Source organism: Saccopteryx leptura, chromosome 9 (assembly GCF_036850995.1).
Source record: "Saccopteryx leptura isolate mSacLep1 chromosome 9, mSacLep1_pri_phased_curated, whole genome shotgun sequence".
NCBI lineage: Eukaryota > Metazoa > Chordata > Mammalia > Chiroptera > Emballonuridae > Saccopteryx > Saccopteryx leptura.
The window spans coordinates 90,489,421-90,504,057 of NC_089511.1; the positions used below are offsets into that span (position 1 = coordinate 90,489,421).

Genomic DNA, 14,637 nt, shown 5'->3' on the forward strand with positions numbered 1-14,637 from the left:
TTCTAAGGATATAATGGAAAGCTCGAATCATCTCTAGCATTAATGACTGGTTTGAGATGGTATTAACCAACCTGGACCACTTTCCTGAAATTAATTTGAATTGTGTGATACACATTATTTGAATTTACTGGCCCATTTTCAGCCATTTCTAATTGGTTTGGATGCCTCCCTACTCTTTTGAATTAGTAGTGTGTGTGTGTGTGTGTGTGTGTGTGTGTGTGTGTGTGTGTGTGTGTGCGCGCGCGCACAGACCTTTAACTACTTCTTGGAAGTTGAACTCAGCCAGGAGAGAACCAGTTGACCAAACTTAATTCTACATGCAGGTAAGTGAGAGTAGGGCTCTCCCTGGGAGGTTCTCAATCCTGGCAACTCCTCCTCCCTGGGAAAGAGACATGAGGACAACTTTCAAGGTGATAGCAGCCATTGTGAGCCGATTCAGGGTTGGTCTAGATGGGGAATTGCCAGAAAACTAACAGCCACATTACCTGGGAAGTCCCTATCTGCAGAGCCTTTGGCGAGACCCCAGGAGCTTCTGAGGTAGCTGACTGGGGCCGATTTTATGAACTATCCCAGGAAGTGACCCTGTCTTTATCACGCAACTGCGTGTATCCACATACTGGTATAGTCTGGAAGCATATCGGGAGCAGTCTGGACACAGTGTCTGGTCCTGGGCCCTGGGATTTGTGCATACTATGTCTTCCTGTGTTTATAACACTCATGCTGCTCAATTTCTAAAAAGTTCAATGAGGGAGGAATTTTGATGCAAGTTCTTCTCTACCAGAGCCCAAATTTTTCAAAGCACATATATATCATTTTGGTCTATATTTCTCCTGGAATGTCCTAGAAAGAGTTGCTCCTTAACAAGCTGTAAGCCTGGCCCTATGTGCTCCCAGCCTTGACCAGGTGTCCAGTCTCATGCTGTTTACGCTGCCCATTCCTGCTCGAGCTCCAGCCTCCTGGCCCGGGAGCCCCTTGCCTCCCATGGCACTTGCCCATGCTGTTCCCGGCCTAGAACCAGGCGTCCTCCCTCCATCACCCTTAGCCTAGTTAGCTGCCCATCATTCTACAGCTTACAGCTCAAGGAGCACTTACTCCCTCTAGATACTTCATTTGTGGTCTATGCTCTTAGAATGCTTCTTGTTGCAGTTTATGATCATACTGTTTTGGGGGTAAGTGACTGTTATTAATTTCTGATGAATAGCAACATACATTTCATCTTTTAATATACATTATCATATAATATAATCTAGTACAGGGTTTCTCAACATTATCACTGCTGACATTTTGGATCAAATCATTCTCTGTCGTGGGGCCTGCCTACATTGTGGAAGGGTTACTTGGCCTCTACCCACTAGATGCTAGTAACAACCAAGAAAGTCCCAGACAATGCCAAAAGTTCCCAGGGAGAAAATTTATGCCCAGTTGTAAACCACTGACTTAAAACATTGCTTATAAAAATTTTAATTTTCAAAACCGGACTTCCTGAGAGCCCTTCCCTGAAGAACTGATGTCTTTCTAGACTAGCACCTTCTAACAGAAATAGAATGAGAGCCACATTTGCCATTCTGGTAATTAAAGTAAAAGAAAGTAAAAGAAAAACAGGTAAATACAATTTTAACAATATATTTGATTGAACTCAATATAGCCAAAATACCCTCATTTTAGCATGTAATCAATATAATATCATTATTAATGAGATATTTTGCATTTTTTTTTCTGCCAAGTTATCAAAATCTAGTGTGTATTTTTCTTAATTTGGACTAGTCACATGTCAAGTGCTGACAGCCACATGTAGCCAGTGGCTAGAATGTTAGACAGAAATAGGAGGGCAGACCTAAGCTCACTTCTTGCAGAGAGCCTGGCCTGGCCCAACCATTGGGTTGCCACCAGACTGTGCCTCATCCTTCAGCAGAGCCCTCCTCTACCCACTGGGAACAACAGGTTATACTCCATCCTGAGAACCCCATGGGTGGGGGTCCTGGTGGCTCTGACTACATCCTGATGCCCCTTCCCCCACCCAGGTGCCTGCGACATGCTAATGAGATGAGTGTGCTGCTTGTACATTCCCAGGGACTGGAGGGTCCCTGCCATACACACAAGGTGGGACTCACTCTGTTTCCCAGCACCCCAAGCAGATGCTCCACCCACCTCCAAACCACCCTCATGCTCTTCACTCACAAGGAGGCTAAACACTGGCCACCTGAAAAGGCACATTCCATGTTCTAAAGAGACAGATGTTCTCATCTAACATGACATTTGCCCTAGCAAAGAAGTGGCTGTCCAGAAAGATGCTGTCTCTAGTTCTGGGACTTGTACCGAGTCTCCAGGATACCCTGCAGGTTCACAGGGTGTCAAGGCACTGACCCAGTTCTGCAGGATCACTCCAGCCAGACCCTCCGACTCACACATCTCTTACTGCCTCTGGCTCTGCCCCCAAGCCCCATCCTGCCCACAGGCACCTTCTCCTCCAAGCTCCACAGCCTCCTGGGTGTTCTCCAGGGGTGTGCCTTTCCCTGCCCAGCCCCCTGGGGAATTGCTTCCTGCAGCCCAGCCTTGGCCACTCCTGCAGGCTCTGCAGAGTAGCCCCCAGGCTGCTGAATGAGGATGCTCACTTAGACCCAGTTGTCTCCAGAAGCCAGGCAGAGCCTCCCTCATGAGGGCTACTTTAATTTTGGCTGCTGGGACAAGTCTTGAGAATTGAGCATTTATTTTGTTTTTAGGAAAGGAACAAAGTTTCTCTAAAGTTGCCACCTGGTCGCTTTGAGCAACTCAGGGACTCAGTAAAACACAGAATGTGGGGTGAAGCCTGCATACTCACTGGGGCACTAAGACAGCCATTGCCCCTTTGCAGGCTCAGGTCTGAATCCCCTTGACCCCAGGATGCTAACTCCTCTTCCCCTAGATGCTTCCACAATGCCTGGCCCATCTGCCCGCCGTGAGGCAGCCGGCTAAGTGTCCACACACACACTCACTGAGAAGCTCCCGCACTCTGTGCCCAGATCCGTCCCTCTAAGTTGGACTTACCCCTCCTGGCTTGCCTGATCTTTGGGCTCAGCATGTTCCTGCAGCCACGTGGCCAGAGTCGCTGAACCGATCATGCTGTCATCCACTTCCCCTTTCTCCTCCTCTGGACCAGTTGCCCCTCAGGTCTTGCAAAGACCCTAATGGCCTCTGGCATCACCAGCAAGGCTCCCTGGGTTCTATCTCCTGGTTCCGGACCGCTGGCTTGCGTGGGACTACATAAGCATTAATGCATTATTTGTCTATCCCAGAATAATTCTCATCCAAGCAAACCACTAAGAGGTTCAGCAATCTCTGCTAATCAATCCCTGGGCCAGGGCGGGGCAGCCTGACTGTCCCTCCTCCCGGCCAGGGCGCAGGCGGAGTTGTGGGTCTCGGAGCTGAGTCCCACGGACTCACTGACTCTCCTCCCACACCAAGCGGGCCGGTCCGCAAGGAGGACTGGACGATCCGTCCCAGCGGCGGCGGGCGGGCGGTTCCCGGGCTCGGATCTACCCTCTGTGCTGTGAGGGCTCGCTGGGCTGCTCCAGAGACACCCAGCGGCCGCAGGCAAATCGCCTGAGTGTCTGTCCCGCCCTGGCAAGGTTGGAGGCTGGGAAGGTGAGAGGACGAGGGAGGGAGAGCATTCTTGTTGAGAGGTCGGCTGAGATCCCTATAGGCCAAGGACTCTGTCAGGGCCCCTCCAAGGGGACCTGCAGTGCCCAATGTCTCCTGCCACAAGGGCCCAGGAAGAGGTTTAGGAGCTCCCAGTTTTAACTGAAAGACAGGCGTGTCTTGGAGAGATCCCATAGCCTTGCAGTGTGCAATTCCTCAGAGGACTGGACCATCAGCGAGATGCTTGCTCGAGATGTTCACTTTCTCTGCTGCCTTACTAAGGTAAATGGAGTAAGAAAGAGTGTGAAGCACCCAGGTCAGGACCTGCACACTGTCCACTGAATAGCAAATCTCTGCTAATCGTGGTGTTTATTTAATACTAACATGATGCTAAAGACTGTATAATGGGGCTTTGGGTGGGGGAGGGGGGATTGGTTTGACCCCAGGACCCTAAAAATTGCCCAAGAAATAGTAATCACTATCATTTACTAGGTACCTGCTATGTATCCAGCATTGAAGCTGATGTTATGTATTTATGTCTCATTTAATTCTTAAATTGCTTGAGGTGTTATTGTGGCTTTCCAGATGAGGAAAGTTAGGCACAAGAGAGGTTGAATAACTTGCCCAGGGTCACACAATAGTGTTGGAGCTGGTATCTGAACCCAGGGCTGGTCTCCAGGTCTTGCTTTTCCATGATGCCAATCTCTCTAAATTACCCAAATTCCAGCCATTTCTTGTGAGCAGTTCCTGACTTGAGAGCCCTCAATGAATGTGCTGGATGGTGAGAACTTTATGCTTCTGAAAATGACCTATGTGCCCTGTGAGGTATTTGAGCTCAGGGCTTGGCTTTCCGGGCCTGGGGACTGTGAGATCCTCTTAGTTGAAAGACAAAAGATTTGAACAACCTCTGCTTTGAATGACCGTGGTCCTTCCCTAATCCTTACAGTTGCCCCTATGTCCACTGATTCCCAAACGTGATATTGATAGGAGAGCAACTCTAACAGTGGAGAGGAAGCATGTCCAGAGGCTGGGTAGGGGTTCTTGGGGAGCTGACAGGGTCTGGACAATGGAGAGAGAGGAGGATAGGAGAGGCTAAGGTAAGGTGACCAATCGTCCTCCTTTAGGGAGCACAGTCCTTCTTTTGTAAGTTCCATCCTCCCTCAAACAGTGTCCGCCTACATATCTTCCTTTTTGATATTGGAAGACTAATCTGTAAATATCTGTATTCAATCGATGCAGAGTTGATCCATTGCATGTGATGAGATGTATTTGTATCTAAATGAGTACTTTTCTCTTACAATTATTATTAAAAGTTAATAGGAATTTAAGCATAATTACAATATAAAATATTACAAATGTTTTAATTATGTACTTATCATATTATAGTATATTATTGTTGCAATGAATAAAATGTTTCTTTTATTTACGATATTGTTTTCTTCAATTTATTTTTGTCCTCCTTTTCATTGTAAAAAAGTTGGTCACCTTAGTTAAGGAGTTGCCAGGATGTGATGGGTCAAGTGACCAGGTTGAAGGGAGAGAGCCGAGTCCATGGAGACAAAGCTGTCTTACTCAGCATCAGGCCACTTACTTGGGCCCTCACCCACTCCTCAGAAGGTTTGCATAGGTATCATTTTTTTTCTTTCTTTCTTTCTTTTTTTTTTGGTGAGCAGTTCCTGGCTTGAGAGCCAGGAGGAGAGAGGGGGGAGATAGACAGACTCCCGCATGTGCCCTGACCAGGATCCACCTGGCAACCCCTGTCTGAGGCTGATGCTCGAATCAACCAAGTTATCCTCAGCGTTAAGGAACAATGCTCAAAACAGTTGAGCCACTGGCTGGAGGAGAGGGATAGAGAGAGAAGGGGGAGAGGGAGGGGAAGAGAAGCAGATAGTCACTTCTCATGTGTGCCCTCACTAGGGATTGAACCCAGGACAGCACTCTATTCACTAAGTCAACTGGCCAGGGCCTGGATAAGTATCTTGGCATTACATCCCAGGCCTTTCACAGTACGGTTGCTGCCTCCTTTGCAACCTAGCTCCTGCTAATGCTACATACAACTATATTAATGCAGAGCTCCTGGTCCTATGTGCCTTTGTGCCTTTGCACGTGCATGTCCCTCTCTATGGAAAGCCCTTTTCCACACTGTTTTCAGCTACAGAAGCCTGATCATGCTGAGCAATATCTCTGTGGACTGTGCTGATTCTACCATCAGAAACAGCTACTAAGCACTTCTCCAGAGTTCTCATCTGCCTAACACCTCTTAGATAGCCCAAAGTCCTTTTTTACCTCCCAGCCCTGAGCCCCAGGGTGGGCTCTGGCCAGGAGCCCCATAAAAGGCAGATCCAACACACTCCACCGAATGACAAAATTGTACTTCTTTTCCTTTCAGGATGGCTTGAGGGCAGGTCAGGCTGAGGCAAAGGCTACCCAGCAGTGGGAAGGACATAACGCTGGAAAATCTCACGTGGACATTAGGGTCACAGGGTGAGGTCCTGTGGCCACTAATGACAAGGTCTTGAGCAATCGTGTAGCAAACCTGTGAATAATGCAGCTTGGACAGTTTTCTCCAAGTCAAAGGCAGAAAAATGCCCTGAAGACTTAGTTTGGGTCCATTCACACTTGTTTTGGTTAAGAAATCACCCCCAAGAGCTTTTTCTGTGCAGCTGTTTCCCCTAGTGACATTAAGTCACTCCTCTTGCTTTTCCCGGGATTGGCCCTGGAACTGGACAAAACTACGGAGGCTCCGGGCTTAAACCCAGAAGTAAAGATGGGAAAGGTCAGCAGCGCAGCCAGACTGCACTCGAGAACAGTAGGGGACAGGGACAGGACAGAGAAGGTCCTTCCTCCTTTCTGTCCTCGGACCATGTTCCCAGTACTTCTTTGCATGAAGGGATCTGTGAGGTCAGGCTGGCAGGGATATTAGAGCCCCATCTTTTCTGAAATTTACAAACATTGCTCTACAGAACTCTGGAAGCCCCTCCCCCCATACCCTTCTGCAGTTGCTGGGAGGGTGGGCAGAGTGAGGCAGGTGCAGGGCAAGGGTATCCGTTAAGCACGTGGCCTCCCACTTTAGTGTTGATTTGAAGGGACTGTCCTACTCTCTTGCCTGCAGGAAGCTGAGAGCAGGGAGAGTAGAGACAGGTCTCACTTAGTAGTAGGGACACAGAGATGGCCCCCTTTCCCACTGTCCTGAGCCTGCAGCAGGGCACTGCCCCTCCTGGCAGTGGTCCTGGGTCCCTCACTGCGTCCTGGCCTGCATCATTTCAGCAGTTTCTGAGAGTTGCTCTGGCCAGGCATCAGCAGGCAGTGAAGGGCAAGTGGAGACACTTAGTGGGCAGAACTCTCCAAAAGGCATCTGCTGAAATGTATGCCTCAGGGTGGGATGGTCACCCACCTACATGGTGGGTCCAGAGCCAGGGTGACTGTATCAGTGTGTGGATGAAAAAGGGGTACTATATAAAGTAACCTCACAGGATGATCATGGCACCATAGGTTCCTAAGTCAGGTCATGGTGGATAGTCACACCCCAGGATATCACTTCTTTAGTAAAAGGCTTGTCTTTGCCTTAAGCAAGCTCTGTCCATTGTGTCTGTGCATCTAAGTTAACACACCTTTGAAATAAACCATAACTACCCTTAAGAAAGCACATAATCTTGTAACCTACCTTGTAATCCAAGCTTTTCCTGGTTTTCTCTCACCTTCAGGTAAACTTCCTTACTTCCTTCTTTAATCCCAAATAAATAAAAGAAGCTACAAACTGTCACTTCTTGGAGGTATTTTTCTCAATGTGTTGAGATCTTGCTTCTAGGCATACCCTCTATTTGGTTCAAATACAATTTTTATAGAAATTCTTTACAAATTTGGGCATTCTTAGTTCTTACGTCAACAGTGGCTGCAAGTTGGGGAGCTTTGAAAACCAGTGGTTGTGTCTCACCCCCAGCAGCTCCAATTTGACAAGTCCGACTTGTATGGTGGTCACTGGGAATTGTGAAATCTCCTTGGGTGATCCAATGTGCAGTCAGTGCCGAGAACCACGACTTTAGAATATAACTTCAGTCTACGGCCATACCACCCTGAACGCGCCCGATCTCGTCTGATCTCGGAAGCTAAGCAGGGTCGGGCCTGGTTAGTACTTGGATGGGAGAATATAACTTCATGTCCTTAAGTCTGGGCCACCAGAGGCAGTCTTTGCCTGTTGTCACCTCCAGGGAGGCTTCTTCTCAGGGAGGCACGTCTTAGGCCAGTTTCCCAGTTAGAAAGTGGCTTCCCAAGACTGCAGGAGAAGGTTCCTTTCTATGCAGAGCCCCAGGTATTGCTGTACAGTGGGTGCACTGCACACAGGTGTCCAGCAGAGGAGGCAGTGAGTCTGGGTTTGGGTTCTGCCGCTTGCCACCTAGTCTAGCATGGTAAGGGGGATTTGCTGCCAGGAGGGTAAACGTTTCTTTAATTCTTTCCAGGTCTATAGAGATAGCAGGACTCTGCTTCCAGATGTTGCCAGGAGGACAGAGTAAGCTCTTTTGAAGGTAGAAGGGGAAAACATTGCTATCCTAACCCAGTGGGTCACAAGCACCAGTGTTCCTTGACTTCCTGGAGTGCTGTCTCTATACTAGGCCGCTGCTGCCCACCCAGCTCCCTAGCTTGCCACTTCTGCCCATTCCAGTGGTGTGTTAGGCCAGCTGGCTGATACTGATGGCTGGGAAAGCTGATTACTGCATTCTCAAGTATTTTGCAAGCCAGTTGGTTGACACAGATAGCATTAAAAATTTAATTAAATAAGTTATATTTAAAAAACAAAACTAATACATACTCACCAACCATCACTTCCTAATTATTTTACTTCATTATTCTATTGTCTGCATTTTTAGATTATTCACATCTGTCTAGTGAAAATACTATTGGTGATATACTGTGGGCTGATTTTGTGTGTTATCTTGACCGAGCCATGGAGTGCCCAGACAGGATGTCAAGCATTATTCTGGGTGTGTCTGGATGACATGAACATTTGATCAGTAAACTGAATAAAGGAAACTGCTCTGCCTGTTGGGGGCGGACCTCATCCAGTCACTTGGAGACCTGAAGAGAACAAAAAGGCTGACCCTATCCTGAGTAGACGTGTCTGGCTGCCGTGAGCTGAGACAAAGTTTTTCTTCTGCCTTTGGACATGAACTGAATATCAGCTCTTGTTGGGTCTTGAGCATGCTGGCCATTGGACTATAACTACACCATTCTGGGTCTCCAGCTTGACTGCAGATCTTGGGACTTCTCAGCCTCAATACTCATGTGAGCCAATTCCGTGTATTTATATTTCCCCTCTGCCTTGGTAAAAGTTAAAAAAAGCCTTGCCTTTCTATCTGCCCATCCAGCCACCTCTGTCTCTTCGTATCTCTCTCTCTTTATCTCCTTATTGGTTCTGCTTCTCTGAAGAACCCTAATACAACTACATACTAGGTGACTACTGCACATCTCTTCCCAACTCTGTGTTAGTGGTTTGACATGGATGGTGACAGGAATATATACACCTAGAAAATCTGCTAATACTATTAATCAGAACTTAATTTTTTTTTCTTCTGGAGAGTTGGTTGTTAAACACATTTGCCAGTGCACCTCTGGTCATTGCCGACTGTGTTCACTCCTTCAGTCTATGTGCCCCAGTCACGGTCTCCTCCTCACAGCAGGCGGAGGGGCTGGCCCTGCACCCAGGTCTGCCCTCCCCTGTGTCTTGGGCACACACAACTGCGCAGCATTTCCCTACCTCATTGCCATCTGCCGTGGCCGTGTCCTGGCCAGCGTGTATGAACAGATTGACATGGCAAGTCCAGGCCTGGCCTGCAAGACTCCCTACCTTAACACTCTTTCAGAGCATCACTCTTTTTTAGGACTAGAATGGGACTGTCTTGGAAGCCCCGTGGAGAGGATGGCAGTGGCTCGAGATTCTGACCCCTGAATGACCAAGGGGAGCTGACCACCCACTGTCAACCTGGAAACATCTCAGATGTTTATAAGAAGGAGAGCCATTGCTAGGCAGGTGCAGGGCAAGGGTATCTATTAAGCACGTGGCCTCCCACAAAGTGTTGATTTGAAGGGACGGTCCCATTCCTCTCACCTGCAGGAAGCTGAGAGCAGGGAGAGTAGAGACAGGTCTCACTTAGTAGTAGGGACACAGAGACGGCCCCCTTTCCCACTGTCCTGAGCCTGCAGCAGGTTGGTCTTCTTTGTTAGTGCAACTGACCTTTCCTCTGGGTTAACACTCTGCCCCCCCTCTTCACCCACCAGACTTGGCTGCACCCACTGGACCCTGTTTCGGCAGCACCTCCCCGCTCCATGCCCCATGGTTAGAGTGTGGCATCTTCAATATCTCCTTGTCACTCATGTTCAAGGCCACGGAACCTTCGAAAAGGCTTCCTGCCAGACCTGATAAGGACCTCACCTATAATTTAAATATATAAAATTTAAATTACCCATAATTAGCCCATAATTTAGAAATGAACCCATGATTTAAATATTATCACCCATAATTTACATATAAACTATAAACAAAACGGGTAGCATGCTGAATTTAGAATATTCTTTCCAGAGTTTTTAAATTGTAAAATTGTGTGGAATTCATCAGAGGTGAACCTTTCTGCCACCTTTGGTGGCCTTGCCTGGCTGGCACTCTCAGCATCCTCTCAGTTCTGCCTTTGGGCACGTCCCAGCTGCTGTGCTCCGGAGGGCGTGGCGCCTATCCTGTCCTCAGTCTTCTTGCCTTAGGCCTAAGTCTGTGTCCTTTAGCCTCATGTCCTTTCCAGATGCTTAGCTTTGCATTTTATTTTAGCTTTGTCCACACATTTCTGTGGTGGTCCAGCTTCTCATATGTAGTCCAGGCCCCTAGAAGGGGTCTGGAACCTTGGACTCCTACTTTTTCGGGTATTTGGTGTTCCAGGATCCTGGGCAGAGAGTCAGAAGGACAAAGAAATGCCAGGCCACAAAGAGGGTTCGGACCACAGTACACAGGCATTGCTGACTCGTGAGCTGTAGCCCCAGGCATGTTGTCTAGATTCTAGTCCTAGTTTGGGGGGAGGTGGCTTGGGGGTACTGAGTTGGTTTAGATACTATAACCTTTTGCCCCAGTCTCCATTGTAGCACTTGTCACACAGCACACTTAACTTCTCAATAGCTCGTGTCCAGGCCACTGAACAGGTCACGCTTACCACGTGCCAAATGAATGACAGGGAGGTGTGCCCACTGGCTCCCTGGTAGTGGATGCTGAAATGGGAGCTTTCTAAGGAGTTGACCACTGATCAGGAAAGAGCTAGATGTAGGAGTAAGGTGGGAGGGGCATGTCAGGGTGCTGTGCGGATGTGACAATGTCTTGGCTAGTTTACCAGATACTTCTAAGCAGATGGCCCAAAAGAGGGGTCTGGCTTGGGTAAGAGGTTGTTAGACCCATGTACAGGGATTGGTTTGGGAAAAGCATGATCTTGGCTCTCACTGCATTGTATCATTGTTGGCTGGAGGCCACCCAAGAAGAGCATAAAGTTGGCTTGAGAGTTGAGGCTGACCCTAAAAGAGAGAACCACCAGTGCTGGACCCCATTCCTTGCAGCGGGGTTTGGGGACTCCGAGCAGCTGAGCAGTGTGTGCCACATAAGGATTCTGTGGGGTTTGCAGGCCTCATTTTTAAGCTGCTGTAAACGCTGGGTTCAGGTAAACACTACTCACCTCAGAATCTGCGCTCAGCTTGGACCACGGTCGGGATTTCACCTTTAACTGGACAGCATTCAAGTAAAGATTTTATTTCACTATGAAGTCTCACTGTAGGTTTCTCAGAAGGGAAGGCTCCTGTTAGAGAGTGTGTGGAACCAGCAGTGGGACTGGCCCTGCCGTGAGTGTATGGGCTTTGCTCAAGGAGCTGTGTGGGTGGCAGGAAGGAGCCCAGCCCACAAGGCCTGGCGCCCTGGGCCAGGTGACGTCCCTTGCTGAGTTCTACAACTGACAGTCAGAGGCTGAGAGGACAGAGAGAAACATGACCTCATTCGTGGGTTTCTGGGCCCTGGCAGCATGATGTACTATGGTGCCAAGGAGCTGTCACCTCTTCCCTGAAACAGGGACAGGGGGACCCAGACTGCAGCTGACATCGACCTGCCCAGGCTCAAACAGGAATGCCTGTCCTCACGTGGGTCCAACAGGGAAGGAGGTCTGAAATGATTTCCCTTCCCCGAGAGTCAGACTTTAGAAAATGATGAATCATTACTTTGATTAGTTTTGCAATTATTGAAAATCCAAATCTTCTCCCTTCTGAAAACACCTGCTTGTTGCGGAAAGGCAGGGATGGGAACAGATGGAGAGAACAAAAATTTTCCAGGCGTCTTCTCTCCCAAACTCAGACCTCTCAAGGAGGGGAAGGCTCCTCCGGTGCCCCTGCAGTGGGCAGACCACTTCCTGTAGGCACACGGCCTCTGTCTGCTCTTCCAACCATTCCCCTGCATCAGTCAGCATCTTTAATCCCACCCCCTCTCACTGGTTCTTTTCTCCAAGGTGATAAGCACTCACGTGCTCCCTATGCTCAAAATGACGCCTGCCCTTCCCCTCATCTGTGTAGTGGAACAAAACTTGTTTTGGGGCTGTCAACGTCCAGCCCTTTCTTATTTTGTAGCAACCCTCACCATTGCACTCTTTGGATGTCATGAGGAACAGATTTGATCTGTCCCTGCAGGGAGTCACACATAGCCATGTGACCCAGGCGCAGCCTGCCAATGCCCCTGCCTGGTTTTGATCTAATCTTGAGTGTGTCATGAAAAGACTAAATGATGGTTAGAATGGATGGGCTTCTCAGAACTAGTCACAGCGACAAGGTCCTGCATGACAATGGTGGCTTTTAGTCCCAGCATGGTGAAGTTGTCCTGACCATGTATGTATATTTGAAGGTGATCCTTGTGCCTTTTGCTTTTTAGGCCCTGTAACAACCACTATTGTCCATTTCTCAAGTTGATTCTCCAGCTCCCAAAGGATTTATAAATCTCTGATTAATGTCTAATAAATCCCTTTCTCTGATGTTAGCTTCTGTGATCTCAAACTGCAGTATTCTGATGCCCACCTGTCTCATGCCTCCCGGCCCATGTTTTCACAGTCTTCTTCTCTCTCACTTTCTAATCTTTGTAACTCAGCACTTGTCCCTTTTGTCACAGATGGCATTTCCTTCTCTATTTCCCCAATTATGCCACTAAGCCAATCATTGTAGGTCTCAGACTGGAAACCACAGGCGATCCTTCCAGACCACAGCTCCAGCCTTCTGCAGCCTGTCCTCCTATTTCCTGGGTAAGGCTCTTGTTGGCCAAGGCTGACAGTAAATTCAGCTCCCCCAGAGCGTGCTGCTGGATGAGGCCCTCCTGCTCTGGCCAACACTTCTTTCCTTCTAACCTTCATTTTACTCTCATCTGTTTCAAAGCCCAGGAGTCTGGGTGTCACCTGTGCCCTCGGGAGCATGTGATGCTCACTAACCACCCTACTTTAGCTGTCAGTGGAAGGACACATTCCAAGTACTGGCAAAATCATTTTTTAAAAGTGAAGAATCAGCTTGACCAGTTGGTGGTGCAGTGGATAGAGCATCGGACTAGAACGTGGAAGACCCAGGTTCAAAACCCTGAGGTCGCCAGCTTGAGCACGGGCTCAACTAGTTTGAGCAAAGCTCACCAGTTTGAGCCCAAGGTTGCTGGCTTGAGCAAGGGGTCACTCTGTCTGCTGTAGTTCCCCAGTCAAGGCACATATGAGAAAGTAATCAATGAACAACTAAGGTGCCACAAGGAAAAATTGATGTTTCTCATCTCTCTCCCTTCCTGCCTGTGTGTCCCTATCTGTTTCTCTCTGTCTCTCTCTGTCTCTGTCACAAAACAAAAACAAACAACAACAAAAAATGTGAAGACAGCCTGGCCTGTGGTGGCACAGTGGATTGAGCATCAACCCGGAATGCTGAGGTCCCCAGTTTGAAACCCCAAGGTCACTAGCTTGAGTGTGGGGTCTCTGGATTGAGCATGGGATCATTGACAGGTTGCTGCATTGAACCTAAAGGTCGCTATCTTGAAGCCCAAGGTTGTTGATTTTAACCCAAGGTTGCTAGCTTGAGCTCATGGTTGCTGGCTTGAGCGAGGGCTCACTGGCTCATTTGGAACCTCCTGGTCAAGGCACATTAGAGAGGCAATCAATGCACAACTAAAGTGAAGCAACTACCAACTGATGCTTCTCATTTCTCTCCTTCCTCTCTTTCCCTTCCTCTCTCTCTCTCTAATCAATAAAAAAAGGAAGACTTGAACAGTGCTATAAACTAACTAGAACTAACAGACATCTGAAAACACTACACCCAACAAGAGCAGAGTGCATGAAAAGCAAGAAACCTGAGTCTGACTCTTGGCTCTGTCATCCTGATAGGAGTTACCTTGAGCAAGTATCGTAATATCCCTAAGCCTGCTCCTCCATGCATCCAATGGAGATGATAATATCTACCCTGCTTCTCCCAAATGAGTAGGACTACTGTGTATATGAAGGCTCCCTGCAGAATGCCAAACAACATTTAAGGACAAGTACAAGAGTGTGTGGAAGCATACAGTGCTGTGGCAAGAACCAGTTATGACCCGACAACCCAATAAACTCTGGGAAGAACCCCTACTGGGTCATCGTTTCCTAAGATTTTGGCTCAGAAAACTGTGTTTTCATATTGTAGGTAAACGGATATGTCTGCAATATTATATGCTCAGGAATAGCAGCAATGCAATCTGTGTTCTTTCCAATGGAGGGAACACACTTATGTGCACCACACGTTAGAAGCATTTGCTTACTAGCCCGCTGTTTGCTTTGAGCTCTTTGGCACGTGAGGCTTGTATTTCGGTCAACAATTTCGTGCCTTTCTCAACATTGCTGCTTCATTTACAGCTTTGCATAGCTCATCGTGCCATGGAGAGTAGATGAGATGGAGAACTAAAGCAGGTAGCATATGTGTAGTACATAGTATGTGGCTTTGTCTGTGCCAGTTATTATACTAATAGCCAGA

General features: G+C 48.1%; 1 protein-coding gene across 3 annotated transcripts in view; it reads right to left on the bottom strand.

Annotated features, from left to right (window-relative positions):
* The window catches only part of ARHGAP22 (Rho GTPase activating protein 22), a 215,139-nt gene that overhangs the window by 177,723 nt on the left and 22,779 nt on the right, over nucleotides 1–14,637 (bottom strand). Inside the window, exon 1 of one of the 3 annotated variants that reach the window (XM_066349403.1) lies at nucleotides 3,025–3,126. The exons of the other annotated variants lie outside the window; for them this stretch is intronic. Within the exon in view, the coding sequence (XP_066205500.1) occupies nucleotides 3,025–3,058 (34 nt within the window). The 5' untranslated portion in view covers nucleotides 3,059–3,126. Of the gene's footprint in view, nucleotides 1–3,024; nucleotides 3,127–14,637 lie in introns of those variants that run through there. 3 annotated transcript variants of the gene reach the window in all.